Raw genomic sequence first — 19,072 nt, 5'->3', positions numbered from 1 at the left:
ACTAAACACCTCCCTCTGCAACTGGTCCTGGACTTCCACAGGTGGTAAGGGTAGGTAACAACACATCCGCCACGCTGATTCTCAACACAGGGGCCCCTCAGGGGTCCGTGTTCAGTCCCTTCCTGTACTCCCTGTTCACTCATGACTGTATGGCCAGGCACGACTCCAACACCATCATTAACTTTGCCGATGACACAACAATGGTAGGCCTGATCACCGACAACAACGAGACAGCCTATAGGGAGGAGGTTAGAGACCTGGCCGTGTGGTGCCAGGACAACAACTCCCTCAACGTGATCAAGACAAAGGAGATGATTGTGGACTACAGGAAAATGAGGACCGAGCGACAAACTCACATGGTCCAAGCACTCCAAGAGGGCATGACAAAACCTATTCCCCCTCAGGAGACTTGACATGGGTCCTCAGATTCTAAAAATGTTCTTCAACTGCACCATCGAGAGCATCCTGACTGGTATGGCAACTGCTTGGCCTCCGACCGCAAGGCACTGCAAAGGTTAGTGCGTACGGCCCAGTACATCACTGCGGCCAAGCTTCCTGCCATCCAGGACCTCTATACCAGGCGGTGTCAGAGGAAAGCCCTATAAATTGTCAAAGACTCCTAGTCATAGACTGTTCTCTCTGCTAACACAAGACAAGTGTTACCGGAGCGCCAAGTCTATGTCCAAGAGGCTTCTAAAAAGCTTCCACCCCCAAGCCATAAGACTGCTGAACATCTAATCAAATTGCTACCCAGACAATTTGCATTGCCCCCTCCCCCTTGTATACTGCTGATACTCTCTGTTGTTATCATCTGTGTATTGTCACTTTAATAATTGTACCTACATGTACATATTACCTCAACTAACCAGTGCACCCGAACATTGACTCTGTACCGGTATCCTCCTGTATATAGTCTCACTATTTTACAACTGCTTTTTAAGTACTTTTACTGCTGCTCATGAATTACTTTTATTTCTTATTCTTATCCATATATTTTTTAACTGCATTGTTGGTTAGGGGCTCGGAAGTATGCATTTCACTGTAAGGTTGTATTCGGTGCATATGACTAATACAACTTGATTTGATTTGTTAATTAACTGGGGACTGAGCTAGAGTGGATTTTGTGAGACAAGAGCAGATCCCAAAGGGGCCCGGTCTTTTTACAAAAATGTATTTAGAGTCCGAATGGTTTGAGTTAGAAACTATTAAAAGTTATCTATGAAAAGCTGAGACTCAGGGACTGAACATGTTTTGTTCTACACAAGAGTTGTTAGAAGGTACGGAGTTCTTCTGTCACAAACTCCACACAGTTGTCACTGACTAATTGGATAATAATTTCCCACTGAGCATTCATATAAATGTATCTTTATCAGGTTTTTGCTGTGGCCAACCTTACTTTTATTTATTTACATTTGCTCCTGCACCTAAATATAAATCCAAAATGAGCACCTGAATCTACTTCAGTCCAAGTAAAGCACTGGACATGTGTCAATAACACTTAGGAAACTCATGAATTGTTTTGTGTTCTACTTGTACCCCTGAAAAGAAAATGGTATAACGCTTCATTGTGAGGCTAAATATACGGTCTGGACAGGTAAATGCAAGTCAGATGAATGAAAAGCCGACTTCTGATGGGGACTCAGGACTGATAGGGTTAATTAAGTCACGTTCTTGTTGTCAGAAAGTTCCCGCGTTGTTTGCTCTTCCTGGTTACCGAGATAGGGAACGAGATCTGGAATTCAAAGTAAACCCCGGTGAAATGAACGCTTGTCTACAATTTGTATCCTGACTATAATAACATACAGGTAATCTTTCAAATGCGAATCTACTTGTATATGGTAGCTCGCTACATACATTTCTTTTCAATGCCTTCATCGTAGCTAGTGGTATTTTGCTTGCATTGCTCCAATTAGCGTAGCAGTTTGTGTCACGACAGAAGCAGTAACTAACAGTTAGCTGCTGCTGTAGCTATAACGTTATTTGTTTTAATTTTAACGTTGATTAAGTAGCTCGTTATTTGTTGCTTTTCAGTATTAGGAAATGGCTGATGCAACTGTCTAGCTATTTAACTGCTGGATAAATTAGCTAATTGCTGTGATAATGATTTGCGAGACATAGCTAGTTGTTGCAGTTAGCAAATTAGCTAACGTTACCGTAGTAACATTAATCTTGACAGGGTTCGTGCAAAAGGTAACGTTGGATAATTTATCTAACTACTACTGTTGAAGGCTGGCGTTTGTTAGCTTTCTTTCTTGCAGTTTCCAAACATTAGATACATTTTTGGTTTTCCTTTCCAATGTAGCTCTCTGTCTGATACACGAGAGATGAAAGCTAACTTTCTAGCTACCGCACTAGCCCAATAATGGACTAAAGGAGCCTAACGTCACCCAAGAATCTTAGCTACATATTCTGTTCAGAGGCAAATTGGCTCTGGCAGCTAAATACTCAATCTAAATGTGAATCAATTCTCATTTACAATACGGTTCTAGAAACATAATGTAATCTACTGTCAAATCACATTAAAGTAATTGTACAAATGCAAAATGTACTTATTGTACACCACGGGAGGTTGGTGGCACCTACATTTGGGAGGACCAGCTTGTGGCAATGGCTGGAGCGGAATTGGTGTAATGGTATTAAATACGTCAAACTCATGTTTTTATGTGTTTTACTCGATTCCATTTACTCTGTTACAGACATTATTATGAGCTGTCCTCCCCTCAGCAGCCTCCACTGCTGTACCCTGTTTTAACAGTTGCAGCCGACAGTAGTTTTCAGTGACAACGTCTTTGTGGCGTCTGTCTTCCGTTTACACACAGGTGTTCGGAGACGCAGATAGCTAATTAGCACAGGCAGTCGATTCTGATTTCTGTCTGTTTTCCATAAAGAAGTGCTGTAACATGGAAATATGCAGTGTGGAAACCCTAACCATATAAAGGTGTGTAGTAATTTAAACTTAAAAGTAATAATCTTGCTGATATGATAGATACGCTCCTTATGTTTCCAAAACCGTACTGCAAGCGATGCGTCTTAATGTTAGTGCAAGCGTCGGGGCTTTAACGAAACATCTGGCTAACGTTAATACGTTTGCCAGAAGATACTATCGTCAAGGCGCTAACACGGAACCCAAACCGGCTGCATGCGTGTGACATCGTGCGCTATTGTGCATAAATGTATTTGGTCCCCCTACAACAAGCGCGATCACGACACGCATGTTAAAATATCAAAACAAACTCTGAACTAATTACATTAATTTGGGGACAGGTCGAAAAGGATTAAACATGTATGGCAATTTTAGCTAGTTAGCTTGCACTTGCTAGCTAATTTGTCCTATTTAGCTGGCTTGTTGTTGCTAATTAATTTGTCCTGGGATATAAACATTGAGTTATTTTACTTGAAATGCACAAGGTCCTCTACTCCGACAATTAATCCACACATAAAACGGCCAACTGAATTGTTTCTAGTCATCTCTCCTCCTTCCAGGCTTTTTCATCTTTGAACTTATATGATCGGCATCTCAACTTTCATAGTATTACCACAACGACCGGCAAAACAGTTCTTCTTTCAATCACTCACGTGGGTATAACCAATGAGGAGATGGCACGTGGGTACCTGCCTCTATAAACCAATGAGGAGTGAGGATGAGGAATGAGGAGTCTATATACATTGTGTGCAAAAGGCATGAGGTAGGCGAATAATTACAATTTTGCAGATTAACACTGGAGTGATAAATGATCAGATGGTCATGTACAGGCAGAGATATTGGTGTGCAAAAGAGCAGAAAAGTAAATAAATAAAAACAGTATGGGGATGAGGTAGGTAAAAATGGGTGGGCTATTTGCCGATAGACTATGTACAGCTGCAGCGATCGGTTAGCTGCTCAGATAGCAGATGTTTGAAGTTGGTGAGGGAGATAAAAGTCTCCAACTTCAGCGATTTTTGCAATTCGTTCCAGTCACAGGCAGCAGAGAACTGGAACGAAAGGTGGCCAAATGAGGTGTTGGCTTTAGGGATGATCAGTGAGATACACCGGCTGGAGCGCGTGCTACGGATGGGTGTTGCCATCTTGACCAGTGAACTGAGATAAGGCGGAGCTTTACCTAGCATGGACTTGTAGATGACCTGGAGCCATTGGGTCTGGCGACAAATATGTAGCGAGGGCCAGCCTACTAGAGCGTACAAGTCGCAGTGGTGGGTGGTATAAGGTGCTTTAGTGACAAAACGGATGGCACTGTGATAAACTGCATCCAGATTGCTGAGTAGAGTGTTGGAAGCAATTTTGTAGATGACATCGCCGAAGTCGAGGATGAATGGGCTAGCTCATTAACGTTAGTATCCATAGACTATTTAAACAACTCCACGATTTAAGCCGCTACTATTGTGAGCGCACTGGAGCTCCGACACCACCTAAAATAAAGTTGAAAAAAAAGAGAGACTTATTGCAGCATCTAAAGAATAGCCTGCAATTACACACAACATAGTTCTGCAGTGGAAAGCTAAATAAATATGTAAACACTCGGTTGTAACTATTTTTCTATGTTTCATTATGTTAGTCTGTTTGTCTCCACCATAAGGTACATTTTTCTATAAATTTGTTTGATATAGAAGGTAAAACCCTCTTCAAGTACCATTTTGCCACAGATTTGCTAAAATTGAGCTAGATATTTCATTGGATGTATAAATGTGACGCATCCGGTTGGTGTTTCCACTAACTATCAAATATGGTCTTTTAAAAATATATTTAAACTTTATTTAACCAGGAAAGTGAGTTAAAGATCAAATTCTTATTTATATTGACGGCCTATCCTGGCCAAACCCGGGCGACGCTGGGCCAATTGTGCGCCGCCCTATAGGACTCCCGATCACGGCAGCCTGGATTCGAACTAGAACGCTGCGCCACTCGGGATGAGAGGAAGCCTTGTGGCCGGTAGTGGGAGGAGATGGATTTTAGGCCAACATTCTGCTCATTTTCTTATCATTTGAGCTCATTCAGTTTTCTGTTTCCAAAACTAGAATCTGTAACAAATAAAATGTTATTTGTCACATACACGTGTTTAGGGGGGGTGAGAAGGATTACTTACCCTATCCTAGGTATTCCTTGAAGAGGTGGGGTTTCAGGTGTCTCCGGAAGGTGGTGATTGACTCCGCTGTCCTGGCGTCGTGAGGGAGTTTGTTCCACCAGCTGGGGGCCAGAGCAGCGAACAGTTTTGACTGGGCTGAGCGGGAACTGTACTTCCTCAGTGGTAGGGAGAGCAGGCCAGAGGTGGATGAAAGTGTTGTTTGGGTGTAGGGCCTGATCAGAGCCTGGAGGTACTGAGGTGCCGTTCCCCTCACAGCTCCGTAGGCAAGCACCATGGTCTTGTAGCGGATGCGAGCTTCAACTGGAAGCCAGTGGAGAGAGCGGAGGAGCGGGGTGACGTGAGAGAACTTGGAAGGTTGAACACCAGACGGGCTGCGGCGTTCTGGATGAGTTGTAGGGGTTTAATGGCACAGGCAGGGAGCCCAGCCAACAGGTTGCAGTAATCAAGACGGGAGATGACAAGTGCCTGGATTAGGACCTGCGCCGCTTCCTGTGTGAGGCAGATGGATGTTGTAGAGCATGAACCTACAGGAGCGGGACAACTGACAGGGTGATCCAGGATCACGCCAAGGTTCTTAGCGCTCTGGGAGGAGGACACAATGGAGTTGTCAACCGTGATGGCGAGATCATGGAACAGGCATCCCCGGGAGGAACGTCTTGCTGAGGTTCATGAGGTGGTGATCCGTCATCCACACTGATATGTCTGCCAGACATGCAGAGATGCGATTCGCCACCTGGTCATCAGAAAGGGGGAAAGGAGAAGATTAATTGTGTGTCGTCTGCATAGCAATGATAGGAGAGACCATGTGAGGTTATGACAGAGCCAAGTGACTTGGTGTATAGCGAGTAAGAGACTAGAACAGAGCCCTGGGGGACACCAGTGGTGAGAGCGCGTGGTGAGGAGACAGATTCTCGCCACGCCACCTGGTAGGAGCGACCTGTCAGGTAGGACGCAGTCCAAGCGTGGGCCGCGCCGGAGATGCCCAACTCGGAGAGGGTGGAGAGGAGGATCTGATGGTTCACAGATGCAGCCATAGGTCTAGAAGGATGAGAGCAGAGGAGAAGAGTTAGCTTTAGCAGTGCGGAGCGCCTCAGTGATACAGAGAAGAGCAGTCTCAGTTGAATGACTAGTCTTAACCTGACTGATTTGGATCAAGAAGGTCATTTAGAACGGTAGAGCTGGCCAAGGACGGCACGCTCAAGAGTTTTGGAGAGAAAAGAGAGAAGGGATACTGGTCTGTAGTTGTTGACGTCGGAGGGATCGCAGGTTTTTTCAGAAGGGGTGCAACTCTCGCTCTCTTGAAGACGGAAGGGACAGCCACGGTCAGGGATGAGTTGATGAAGGTGAGGTAAGGGAGAAGGTCTCCGGAAAAGGTCTGAGAAGAAGGGGATAGGGTCAAGCGGGCAGGTTGTTGGGCGGCAGCGAGATTTCATCTGGAGAGAGAGGGGAGAAAGAGGTCAGAGCATAGGGTAGGGCAGTGTGAGCAGAACCAGCGGTGTCGTTTGACTTAGCAAACGACGACCTTCTTTTCAAAATGGTTGACGAAGTCATCTGCAGAGAGGGAGGAGGGGGATTCAGGAGGGAGGAGAAGGTGGCAAAGAGCTTCCTAGGGTTAGAGGCAGATGCTTGGAATTTAGAATGGTAGAAAGTGGCTTTAGCAGCAGAGACAGAGGAGGAAAATGTAGAAAGGAGGGAGTGAAAGGATGCCAGGTCCGCAGGGAGGCTATTTTTCCATTTATGTTTCTGTTCTGTTAGTCTGTTTGAGCCACGGAGCGGGAGGGGAGGACCTAGCCGGCCTGGAGGATAGGGGACATAGAGGGTCAAAGGATGCAGAAAGGGAGGAGAGGAGGGTTGAGGAGGCAGAATAGGAATAGGTTGGAGAAGGTTTGAGCAGAGGGAAGAGATGATAGGATGGAAGAGGAGAGAGTAAAACCCGATACCATTCAAGTACCATTTTGGAGGGGAGTTGCAATGAGGAGTGGTAGAACAGCATCTAAAAATGAGGTCTAGATATTGCCTTGTGATAGGGGGAAGGTGAGAGGGTGAGGTCAAAAGAGGAGAGGAGTGGAAAGAAGGAGGCAGAGAGGAATGAGTCAAAGGTAGACGTGGGGAGGTGTTTCGCCCAGAACTGTGAGAGGTGATCAAAGGTATCAAGGGTCATTTTCCAAGGGAAAAATATAAGGATTTAAAAGGGCTGGTAACTGTGAACCATGGAAAGTCAGATGGGTAAGGGGAGAGAAAGACCACTTGGGAGAGATGAGGATTGCCACCATTGCTGACCAGAATCGGGGTGTGTGAGAACACGTGGGCGGACGAGGAGAGAGCAGTAGGAGTAGCAGTGTTATCTGTGGTGATCCATGTTTCCGCAGTTCCCAGTGCCAAGAAGTGGGACTGGAGGGAGGCATAGGCTGAGATGAACTCACGCAGATCGGCAGTTCCAGAGGCTGAGACCTGGAACTCCACGAAAGCTGCGCCGGACCACCAGGATGAGAGGTGGAGCCGTTTTATGGTCTGTGCAGAGAGTGAGAGAACAGGGATAGACAGACACATAGTTGACAGGCCAACAGGCTGCTAATGCAAGGAGATTTTCTATCATGTTCAGAAAGCTATTCAGAATCTTATTGACTAAAATGATTAAAATGATACAGTACTGCTGAAGTAGGCTAGCTGGCAGTAGCTGCGTTGTTGATACTACACTAATCAAGTCGTTCCGTTGAGTGTAATAGTTTCTACAGTGCTACTATTCGGGGGCTAGCTGGCTAGCAGATGTTATTGCGGCTGTAGCGAAATTCTTGTGGTTCAAGCTCTAACAGTGCAGTAATATCTAATAGTAATATCTAACAATTTCACAACAATAAACAAATCTAAAGGAATGGAATTAAGAATATATAAATATAGGGCTGAGCAGTGTCAGAGCGGCATCGATTTAGATACAGTAGAATAGTATAGAATACAGTATATACATATGAGATGAGTAATGCAAAATATGTAAACATTATTAAAGGGGCCAGTGATTCCAAGTCTATGTATATAGGTCAGCAGCCTCTATAATGTGCTAGTGATGGCTATTTAACAGAATTTAACATTCTGATGGCCTTGAGAAAAACTTCTATCTCTCGGTCCCATCTTTGATGCACCTGTACTGGCCTCGCCATCTGCAATAAAACCATCATATTGCATATTTTTGTGGTAACTTGTAGAGATAGAAGGGGTCAACGAAACATGTGAAAATGTTGACTAAATTCTCTTGTTATTCACTATGCTTTTCTGAAAGTCAAACATGTCCTTTTGCTGATGGAATACTACATTTTTAAAGAATATATACTTTTCCCCCCAAAAGTTATTAATACATTTTTTAAAACCAGATCTGCTGTTCATTTGAGCAATATGAGATGGGAGGGAGTTCCATGCAATACTGGCTTCATATAATACTGTACACTTTCTTGAATTTGTTCTGAATTTGGGGACTGTGGGGAGGCTTGTGGCATGTCTGGTGGGGTAAGTGTGTGTGTCAGAGCTGTGTGTAAGTTGACAATGCAAACCATTTAGAATTTAACACATTCATGTTTCTTATAAAAGGATGTGATGCAGTTAGTCAAGAGTAACTGACATGCATAGTATTAATATTAGCCCTCTGATTACAATGAAGAGCAAGATGTGCCGCTCTGTCCTGGGCCAGCCTCAGCTTAACTAGGTCTTTCTTTGTAGCACTTGGACACATGGCTGGACAATAATCAAGATAAGACAACTAGAGCCTGTAGGACTTGCTTTTTGGAGTATGGTGTCAAAAAAGCAGAGCATCTCTTTTATTATGGATAGACCTCTCCCCATCTTTACAACCATTGACTCTATATGTTTTGACCATGACAGTTTACAATGTAAGGTAACACCAAGTAATTGTCTCCTTCACTTGTTCAACACCATTCGTGACCAGATTCAGCTGATTTCTAGAGCTTAGAGAATGATTTGTACCAAATACAATGCTCGTAGTTTTAGAGATGTTCAGGACCAGTTTATTACTGGCCACCCATTCCTAAACGTATCTAATGTGATGAAAACTGCCCACTGGTATATCTGAAGGGATCTAGCTAGCCAGCTATGTAGCTGCCCAGCCCATATTCTCTATTTGATTTCCCCATTGACAGGTGCTGTGGTGTCAAAGTAGTAGATGGAGGTTAACAACATGCCATCGCCACAAGTCCTGCAACCGGTGCTTAAAATGAAAGTGGATGAGCTCTTCCTCAACTGGTTGAGTGAGCCAACGACCCAGATGACACTCAAAGACTACCTCGGCCTGATCAAGAGTGGACAGAGCATTGATCTGGGGCTTGGGGACACTAAGGACAAAAGGTCAATGACCTTCAATGAGAACAACAATGTGGCGTCCAAGAGAAGTCTGACGGAGAGGTCTTCTGCACCCCTCGGTGCGCCTTCCAGCCCCCCCTCTACACACACACTACCCTCTGGGAGCAGTGGTAATGCCAGAGTTGTGGGACCCAATGGGAGGGCGCTACGGAGGTCTGTCAGCACTAAAAAGGTAAGGCTGCTGCTCACTAGTCATTTATTTCAGTCCCAATTCATCATCCAATTCATCATCCTAACCTCTAGCCCTAGAAATGTATCTTTGATCTGACATCATTGGATGGGTGTAGCCAATATACAGTGCATTCGGGAAAGTATTCAGACTTATTTTTTCCACTTTTTCTTATTGTTAGACTTATTCTAAAATTGCTTTAAAAAATGCTCATCGATCTACACACTAACCCATAACGACAAAGCGAAAACAGGTTTTTAGAAATGTTTGAAAATGTATTAAAAATAAAAAAAAACAGATACCTTATTTACATAAGTATTCAGACCTTTTGCTATGAGTCTTTTTTAAATGTATATTTTTGGAGCGTTTCTGTCAATCTTGAGTAAGGACACGCACCTGATTATGCATAGAAGTAGGCCTAGACTACCTGGCCTGTGTGCAAATGTAGGCCTACAAATGTGCCCATCTGAGGATCTGATACTATTTCTGATTGCCTTAACTCACCATCACTGTGTAGCTTCTCAAAGTAATTTTTTATTTGCCTCAAGCATCAAATAAACATCCATTTTACATCCATTGTATTAACTACTCAACGTAGCCAATTTTGAAAAATCTTTCCAGCTCAATCCTTTTTGATAAACACTCAGCATGAAAGGGGAAAAAAATGTCATGCTCTGATCTGGTGGAAATGTCATTAAATGGGCCTACCTGATTACTTCTTATCCCTTGTGCAAACAGCCTACAGCTGTGTCTGTCTGTCCAGACCTCACTGGCACTGGAAACTCTGAGGGCCTAGAATATTTGATACAATATTGCAAGTTTGCTAGCAGGAGCTTTGGGCCAGACCAAGTTAATAGTTGATACAATGTTTCATGTTCGTTGCAGACAGACCGTGTATAGCCAATGTGATTTATAGGATATTTACTTTTTTCATGATATTTTCTACCTGCGGGCTGCAATATTTTTAGTAGGCTATTTTTACATATTGGCAATAGAAGTTACAAATAAAAAAGTATCAGTTTCATTTAGATAGAATTTTGATTAACCATGTAACATTGATTTTGCAATATGAAGACTTTATTATAAATGAAACTCTTCCAGGAAAAGGTGCATCTGAAATTCATAACTGGCACGCAGATCAGCAGAAATGGGACGATAACTTGACACTCCAAATGGAAAAGTTTGCTGACCGCTGGTGCAGCCTATTACAGGCAACTTCAGGAGCTTAGCAGCATAATCACGGTAGGCCAGCAGCATCGGGAGGAGGGTCGGGAACAGGTTTTTGTTCTTCTGGTGAGGCTATATTGATCTCTACGGGCTCTCTAGTAATTTGTGTCTTCATTTTTAATTGCAGTGCTTAAAACATCAGACAAGATAAATGGCCTACATATAGTTTATTTAATTCAAACATAGGGTGTGTCTACAGTGCCCCCTTTCCACATTTTGTTACGTTACAGCCTTATTCCAAAATGGATTCAATAAATCAATTTCCTCAGCAATCTACACACTATCCCATAATGACAAAGCGAAAACAGGTTTGGTTTTTATACATTTTTGCAAATCTATTTAAAAAACAACAAGTATTTACATAAGTATTCAGACCCTTTGCTACATGTATGAGACTTGAAATTGAGCTCAGGTGCATCCTGTTTCCATTGATCGTCCTTGAGATGTTTCTGCAACTTGATTGGAGTCCACCTGTGGTAAATTCAATTGATTGGATGTGATTTGGAAAGGCACACACCTGTCTATATAAGGTCCCACAGCTGACAGTCCATGTCAGAGCAAAAACCAAGCCACAAGGTTGAAGGAATTGTCTGTAGAGATCAGAGACCGGATTCTGTGCAGGAAAAGATCTAGGGAAGGGTACTAAAAAAATTCTGCAGCATTTGAAGGTCCCCAAGAACACAGTGGCCTCGATCATTCTTAAATGGAAGAAGTTTGGAACCACCTAGACTCTTCCTAGAGCTGGCCGCCCAGCCAAACTGCGTAGTCTGGGGAGAAGGGCCTTGGTCAGGGACCAAGAACCAGATGGTCACTAACAGAGCTGTAGAGAACCTTCCAGTCTGGTGTGTTAGATTGGTGTCACACTTTTGTCCCAGACCAAGCTAACACTAAACTAACACTGTAGTTTCTAAATATTTAAAACTAGCCAACCATTTTCATATCATAGACCATGGCTCTCCAACTCTGTTCCTGGAGAGCTACCGTCCTGTAGGCTTTCCCTCCAACTGTAATCTAGCGCACCAGACTCATATAATTAGCTGGTTGAATCAGGTTAGTTACAACTGGGGTTGGATTGCAAATCAGAGGTTAGCTCTCCAGGTACAGGGTTTGAGAGTATGGTTACATGCACACAACAATGCAATTTATTGTGGATAGTCAGATTTAGTAGAATAGTTTGATTAAAATGTTTACGTGCTTTGCAAGAACGATTTCCCTGGTGCTAGCACATGCGCTGATCAAATACACAGCTGTTACGCCGATGTCAGGTCCTAATATTTCTAAAGATTATGCAGAACCAGGTCTTTTAATCTGCGTGTGCTTAATTAGATTTTGACCTTACATCGATTTAAGATGAGCAGTGTAAGGTGTTTATGCAATAGTCTGCCGACTGCCATAATCAGTTTTAATATCGAATTATTACTGTGCATGGAAACATACTCATTGATAGTTAGTTCTTGCATCCATAGCTAAGCTGCGGTTACATTTCTCAAGCCCCATCCTTCAGCTGTTTACCAAAACAAGTGGCAGGGTGGCCGCTTTGTTTTTTTTGTAATCCCAGTTTGCTGTTTTAAAAAGTGTTAGACCTAGTTAGTTTGTCTGTTTTATGATACTAAGAGCTATCCTATCAGCAAAGTCCCACATTCCATGATGGATTTTGAAGCAGTCCCAAATCCTTTCTTGGGGTATGGACTAGTGGTCGACCGATTAATCGGAATGGCTGATTAATTAGGGCAGATTTCAAGTTTTCATAACAATGGGAAATCTGTATTTTTGGATGCCGAATTTGCCGATTTTGTATTTAAAAAAATAAAATAATAATAATAATTTAGCTTGCCTGTTACGCGAATGCAGTAAGAAGCCAAGGTAAGTTGCTAGCTAGCATTAAACGTATCTTATAAAAAACAATCAATCGATTATAATCACTAGTTATAACTACACATGGTTGATGATATTACTAGTTTATCTAGCGTGTCCTGCGTTGCATATAATCGATGCGGTGTGCATTCGCGAAAAAGGACTGTCGTTGCTCCAACGTGTACCTAACCATAAACACCAATGCCTTTCTTAAACTCAATACACAGAAGTATATATTGTTAAACCTGCATATTTAGCTAAAAGAAAGGTTAGCAGGCAATATTAACCAGGTGAAATTGTCACTTCTCTTGCGTTCATTGCACGCAGAGTCAGGGTGTATGCAACAGTTTGGGCCGCCTGGCTCATTGTGAACTAATTTGTCAGAATGTTACGTAATTATAACATAACATTGAAGGTTGTGCAATGTAACAGCAATATTTAGACTTAGGGATGCCATCCGTTAGATAAAATAAGGAACGGTTCCGTATTTCACTGAAAGAATAAACGTTTTGAAATGATAGTTTCCGGATTCGGCCTTATTAATGACCTAAGGCTCGTATTTCTGTGTGTTATGGTATGATTAAGTCTATGATTTGATAGAGCAGTCTGACTGAGCGATGGTAGGCACCAGCAGGCTCATAAGCATTCATTCAAACAGCACTTTCTTTGCGTTTTGCCAGCAGCTCTTCGCAATGCTTCAAGCTGTTTATGACTGTTTATGACTTCAAGCCTATCAAGTCCCGAGATTAGGCTAGCGGGGTGCGCGCTAATAGCGTTTCAAACGTCACTCGCTCTGAGACTTGGAGTAGTTGTTCCCCTTTCCCTGCATGGGTAACGCTGGTTCGAGGGTGGCTGTTGTCGATGTGTTCCTGGTTCGAGCCCAGGTAGCGGCGAGGAGAGGGATGGAAGCTATACTGTTACACTGGCAATACTATGGTGCCTATAAGAACATTCAATAGTCAAAGGTATATGAAATACAAATCTTATAGAGAGAAATAGTCCTATAATTTCTATAACAACTAAGACTCATGTTAAAAGGAACCACCAGCTTTCATATGTTCTGGGCGACTTTAACCTCCCCACGTCTACCTTTGACTCATTCCTCTCTGCCTCCTTTCCACTCCTCTCCTCTTTTGACCTCACCCTCTCACCTTCCCCCCCTACTCACAAGGCAGGCAATACGCTCGACCTCATCTTTACTAGATGCTGTTCTTCCACTAACCTCATTGCAACTCCCCTCCAAGTCTCCGACCACTACCTTGTATCCTTTTCCCTCTCGCTCTCATCCAACACTTCCCACACTGCCCCTACTCGGATGGTATCGCGCCGTCCCAACCTTCGCTCTCTCTCCCCCGCTACTCTCTCCTCTTCCATCCTATCATCTCTTCCCTCTGCTCAAACCTGCTCAAACCTTCTCCAACCTATCTCCTGATTCACCCTCCTCAACCCTCCTCTCCTCCCTTTCTGCATCCTTTGACTCTCTATGTCCCCTATCCTCCAGGCCGGCTCGGTCCTCCCCTCCCGCTCCGTGGCTCGACGACTCATTGCGAGCTCACAGAACAGGGCTCCGGGCAGCCGAGCGGAAATGGAGGAAAACTCGCCTCCCTGCGGACCTGGCATCCTTTCACTCCCTCCTCTCTACATTTTCCTCCTCTGTCTCTGCTGCTAAAGCCACTTTCTACCACTCTAAATTCCAAGCATCTGCCTCTAACCCTAAGAAGCTCTTTGCCACCTTCTCCTCCCTCCTGAATCCTCCTCGCCCTCCCCCTCCTCCCTCTCTGCAGATGACTTCGTCAACCATTTTGAAAAGAAGGTCGACGACATCCGATCCTCGTTTGCTAAGTCAAACGACACCGCTGGTTCTGCTCACACTGCCCTACCCTGTGCTCTGACCTCTTTCTCCCTCTCTCTCCAGATGAAATCTCGCGACTTGTGACGGCCGGTCGCCCAACAACCTGCCCGCTTGACCCTATCCCCTCCTCTCTTCTCCAGACCATTTCCGGAGACCTTCTCCCTTACCTCACCTCGCTCATCAACTCATCCCTGACCGCTGGCTACGTCCCTTCCGTCTTCAAGAGAGCGAGAGTTGCACCCTTCTGAAAAAACCTACACTTGATCCCTCCGATGTCAACAACTACAGACCAGTATCCCTTCTTTCTTTTCTCTCCAAAACTCTTGAACGTGCCGTCCTTGGCCAGCTCTCCCGCTATCTCTCTCAGAATGACCTTCTTGATCCAAATCAGTCAGGTTTCAAGATTAGTCATTCAACTGAGACTGCTCTTCTCTGTATCACGGAGGCGCTCCGCACTGCTAAAGCTAACTCTTTCTCCTCTGCTCTCATCCTTCTAGACCTATCGGCTGCCTTCGATACTGTGAACCATCAGATCCTCCTCTCCACCCTCTCCGAGTTGGGCATCTCCGGTGCGGCCCACGCTTGGATTGCGTCCTACCTGACAGGTCGTTCCTACCAGGTGGCGTGGCGAGAATCTCCTCACCACGCGCTCTCACCACTGGTGTCCCCAGGGCTCTGTTCTAGGCCCTCTTCTATTCTCGCTATACACCAAGTCACTTGGCTCTGTCATAACCTCACATGGTCTCTCCTATCATTGCTATGCAGACGACACACAATTAATCTTCTCCTTTCCCCCTTCTGATGACCAGGTGGCGAATCGCATCTCTGCATGTCTGGCAGACATATCAGTGTGGATGACGGATCACCACCTCAAGCTGAGCCTCGGCAAGACGGAGCTGCTCTTCCTCCCGGGGAAGGACTGCCCGTTCCATGATCTCGCCATCACGGTTGACAACTCCATTGTGTCCTCCTCCCAGAGCGCTAAGAACCATGGCGTGATCCTGGACAACACCCTGTCGTTCTCAACTAACATCAAGGCGGTGGCCCGTTCCTGTAGGTTCATGCTCTACAACATCTGCAGAGTACGACCCTGCCTCACACAGGAAGCGGCGCAGGTCCTAATCCAGGCACTTGTCATCTCCCGTCTGGATTACTGCAACTCGCTGTTGGCTGGGCTCCCTGCCTGTGCCATTAAACCCCTACAACTCATCCAGAACGCCGCAGCCCGTCTGGTTTTCAACCTTCCCAAGGTCTCTCACGTCACCCCGCTCCTCCGCTCTCTCCACTGGCTTCCAGTTGAAGCTCGCATCCGCTACAAGACCATGGTGCTTGCCTACGGAGCTGTGAGGGGAACGGCACCTCAGTACCTCCAGGCTCTGATCAGGCCCTACACCCAAACAAGGGCACTGCGTTCATCCACCTCTGGCCTGCTCACCTCCCTACCACTGAGGAAGTACAGTTCCCGCTCAGCCCAGTCAAAACTGTTCGCTGCTCTGGCCCCCCAAATGGTGGAACAAACTCCCTCTCGACGCCAGGACAGCGGAGTCAATCACCACCTTCCGGAGACACCTGAAACCCCACCTCTTTAAGGAATACCTAGGATAGGATAAAGTAATCCTTCTCACCCCCCTTAAAAGATTTAGATGCACTATTGTAAAGTGGCTGTTCCACTGGATGTCATAAGGTGAATGCACCAATTTGTAAGTCGCTCTGGATAAGAGCGTCTGCTAAATGACTTAAATGTAATATGTTCTCATGGTCTGAGCAAGGAACTTAAATGTTAGCTTTCTTACATGGCACATATTGCACTTTTACTTTCTTCTCCAACACTTTGTTTTTGCATTATTTAAACCAAATTGAACATGTTTCATTATTTTCTTGAGGCAAAATTTATTTTATTGATGTATTATATTAAGTTAAAATAAGTGTTCATTCAGTATTGTTGTAATTGTCATTATTACAAATACAGCAAAAAAATTGGCCGATTTAATCGGTATCGACTTTTTTGGTCCTTCAATAATCTGTGTCGGCGTTGAAAAATCATAATCGGTCGACCTCTAGTCTGGACAGTGACTCAAAAACAAATGCACAAGTCTGTATGTCTCGTTCATTCAGATAATCACAAGCATGACATGGTTCTCAAAGCTAAAGAGTGGGTGCAGTCAAAGCAAAACCAATATTTTCTTAGTATTCAACAAGGGACAGTTTAAATGGCCTAGTCTCTAGCCACAACAGTGATTAGCAGAAATTAGAGAAACGCAACAGAACCATTCAGCCTCCGTATCTGTGGATTTCAGTCAGATAATGGTCTTTTCTCAAGGGAGACATCTGTTGGTAATGAATTGCTTGTCATAGGCTCTCCCTCTCTGTGTCTGCTATGGCTCGGATGATACCAATATCGCAATACTCATTAGTATTGTGGCAAGGAAACAAAACACGAAGCGGATTAACTTCTTTCGGAAAACAGCCCTAATGTTGGAAACACACATTATGTTGTCATTGAGTCACATTTATTTATTTTCCAAGCTATAGCACACTATTTTACACCAGGTTTTTAAAGAACCAAAGAGTTTGGTCTGCTTTGTGTTTTCATTTTTGCCATGGAAAAAGTATTGCTGTGAAACGTCAAGAGGTTTGACACATGTGAAAATGTGATTTCCACGTCCGTTCTCTTTTTTCCCCCCCGAGCTCTTCACTGGTCCCCGGCCCCATTCCCTTCCGAGTAGCAACTGTTTTGTACAGTCTGTATTTTGTGGCCTGACGTCAGAGGCATGTGCCCACAATGTCACTTCGTATTAAAGTGATTGCTATCGGGTATCAAGTAATGCTCTATTTTAAGCAAGCCACAGGAATTCCAGAATACAAATGCATTCTTCAAAGGATTAGTTAAAAATGCAATTAACGTCATACTGATGCTGCTCAGAACAGCTGGTTCAACTTTCACACAAGACACTGATATAGATAGCCTTGGTTTCCCTTGTGCTTGCATTAACTACTCAGAACTGAGCCTGGGTGTGCAGGCAAGAGTGGCAGCAGATTTGTCCTCTGTGTAATTTCAGTGAAGAGTAACTCTACACAGATGCTGATAATTGTCTGAGGAAATGGCGGTCGATCATTCTTTTGATTTTCTGCTGAGGAGGGTGAGGTTCAGAGAAGGCAAGATATCTACTAGGCATGACCTGAGGTCTCAATGATTTGAACAATCCATATTCAGTTTCTACAATCACTTGAGTGGTCATTGAACCTATTTTACTGTGACCCTTCTGAAGCCTTTGGAGCTTGCTCCTGCTCGCTTTCTCGTGAAGTCGGCCACACGTAGGCTAGAACAATTCTAGCCAGCACCCAGCCTCAAGTGGCAACCCAAAAGGAATCAGCCACTACCCATCAATGGGTCGCAAACAAGCATTTTGGAAACAATTCTGACAAGGCTAGGATAATGTCTCAGTTAAGCATAAGACATCCAGTTTTATTTTCAGGATTCCTAAAAATTAGCTTTAATTGTATCTTGGAAATTGGATTTTGGGGTCTTTAAAAAAATAATATGCTGCTGTCCATTACCCATGACGCTTTTTCCTGGCAAAGGGGGACTTAAGGCTCGTATTTCTGTGTTATGTTATAATTACGTTTATGATTTGATAGAGCAGTGTGACTGAGTGATGGTAGGCACCAGCAGGCTCGTAAGCATTCATTCAAACAGCACTTTCTTTGCGTTTTGCCAGCAGCTCTTCGTTGTGTGTCAAGCATTGCGCTGTTTATGTTGTGCATCAAGCACTCCCGAGATGAGGCTGGTGTAACCGAAGTGAAATGGCTAGCTAGTTAGCGCGCGCTAATAGCGTTTCAAACGTCACTCGCTCTGAGCCTTGGAGTGGTTGTTTCCCTTGCTCTGCATGGGTAACGCTGCTTCGAGGGTGGCTGTTGTCGTTGTGTTCCTGGTTCGAGCCAAGGGAGGAGAGGGACGGAAGCTATACTGTTACACTGGCAATACTAAAGTGCCTATAAGAACATCCAATAGTCACAGGTTAATGAAATACAAATGGTATCGAGGGAAATAGTCCTATAATTCCTATAATAACTACAACGTAAGACTTCTTACCTGGGAATATCGAAGACTCATGTTAAAAGGAACCACCAGCTTTCATATGTTCTCATGTTCTGAGCAAGGAACTTAAATGTTAGCTTTCTTACATGGCACATATTGCACCTTTACTTTCTTCTCCAACACTTTTGTTTTTGCATTATTTAAACCAAATTGAACATGTTTAATTATTTATTTGAGGCTAAATTGAATTTATTGACGTATTATATTAAGTTAAAATAAGTGTTCATTCAGTATTGTTGTAATTGTCATTATTACAAATAAAAATGTAAATTGCCCGATTTAAATCGGTATCGGCGTTTCGGGTCCTCCAATAATCGGTATCGGCGTTGAAAAATCATAATCGGTCGACCTCTACTTGGTAGTGTGTACCGGTGCTCGACCAGTCTGCGAAAGCCAACATCACCCACGACAGAAAACGGTTGATT

The 19,072-nt window shown here is 44.1% G+C and overlaps 1 protein-coding gene across 4 annotated transcripts in view; it reads left to right on the top strand.

The window, feature by feature from the left end:
* The first annotated feature begins 1,638 nt into the window (after positions 1-1,638).
* ppp2r3b (protein phosphatase 2, regulatory subunit B'', beta) overlaps positions 1,639-19,072 on the top strand; it is a 58,751-nt gene continuing 41,317 nt past the window's right edge. For 3 of the 4 annotated variants that reach the window (XM_035773072.2, XM_035773071.2, XM_035773073.2), the window contains exons 1-2: positions 1,640-1,805; positions 9,227-9,618. In XM_035773072.2, the coding sequence (XP_035628965.1) occupies positions 9,250-9,618 (369 nt within the window). In that variant the 5' untranslated portion in view covers positions 1,640-1,805; positions 9,227-9,249. Of the gene's footprint in view, positions 1,806-9,226; positions 9,619-19,072 lie in introns of all 4 variants that reach the window. The other variant, XM_035773074.2, reaches the window with a different exon arrangement.

This window comes from Oncorhynchus keta, chromosome 7 (genome assembly GCF_023373465.1).
Source record: "Oncorhynchus keta strain PuntledgeMale-10-30-2019 chromosome 7, Oket_V2, whole genome shotgun sequence".
NCBI lineage: Eukaryota > Metazoa > Chordata > Actinopteri > Salmoniformes > Salmonidae > Oncorhynchus > Oncorhynchus keta.
Note: the sequence above shows the minus strand (reverse complement) of the source record. Positions and strands in the feature narration are given on the sequence as shown.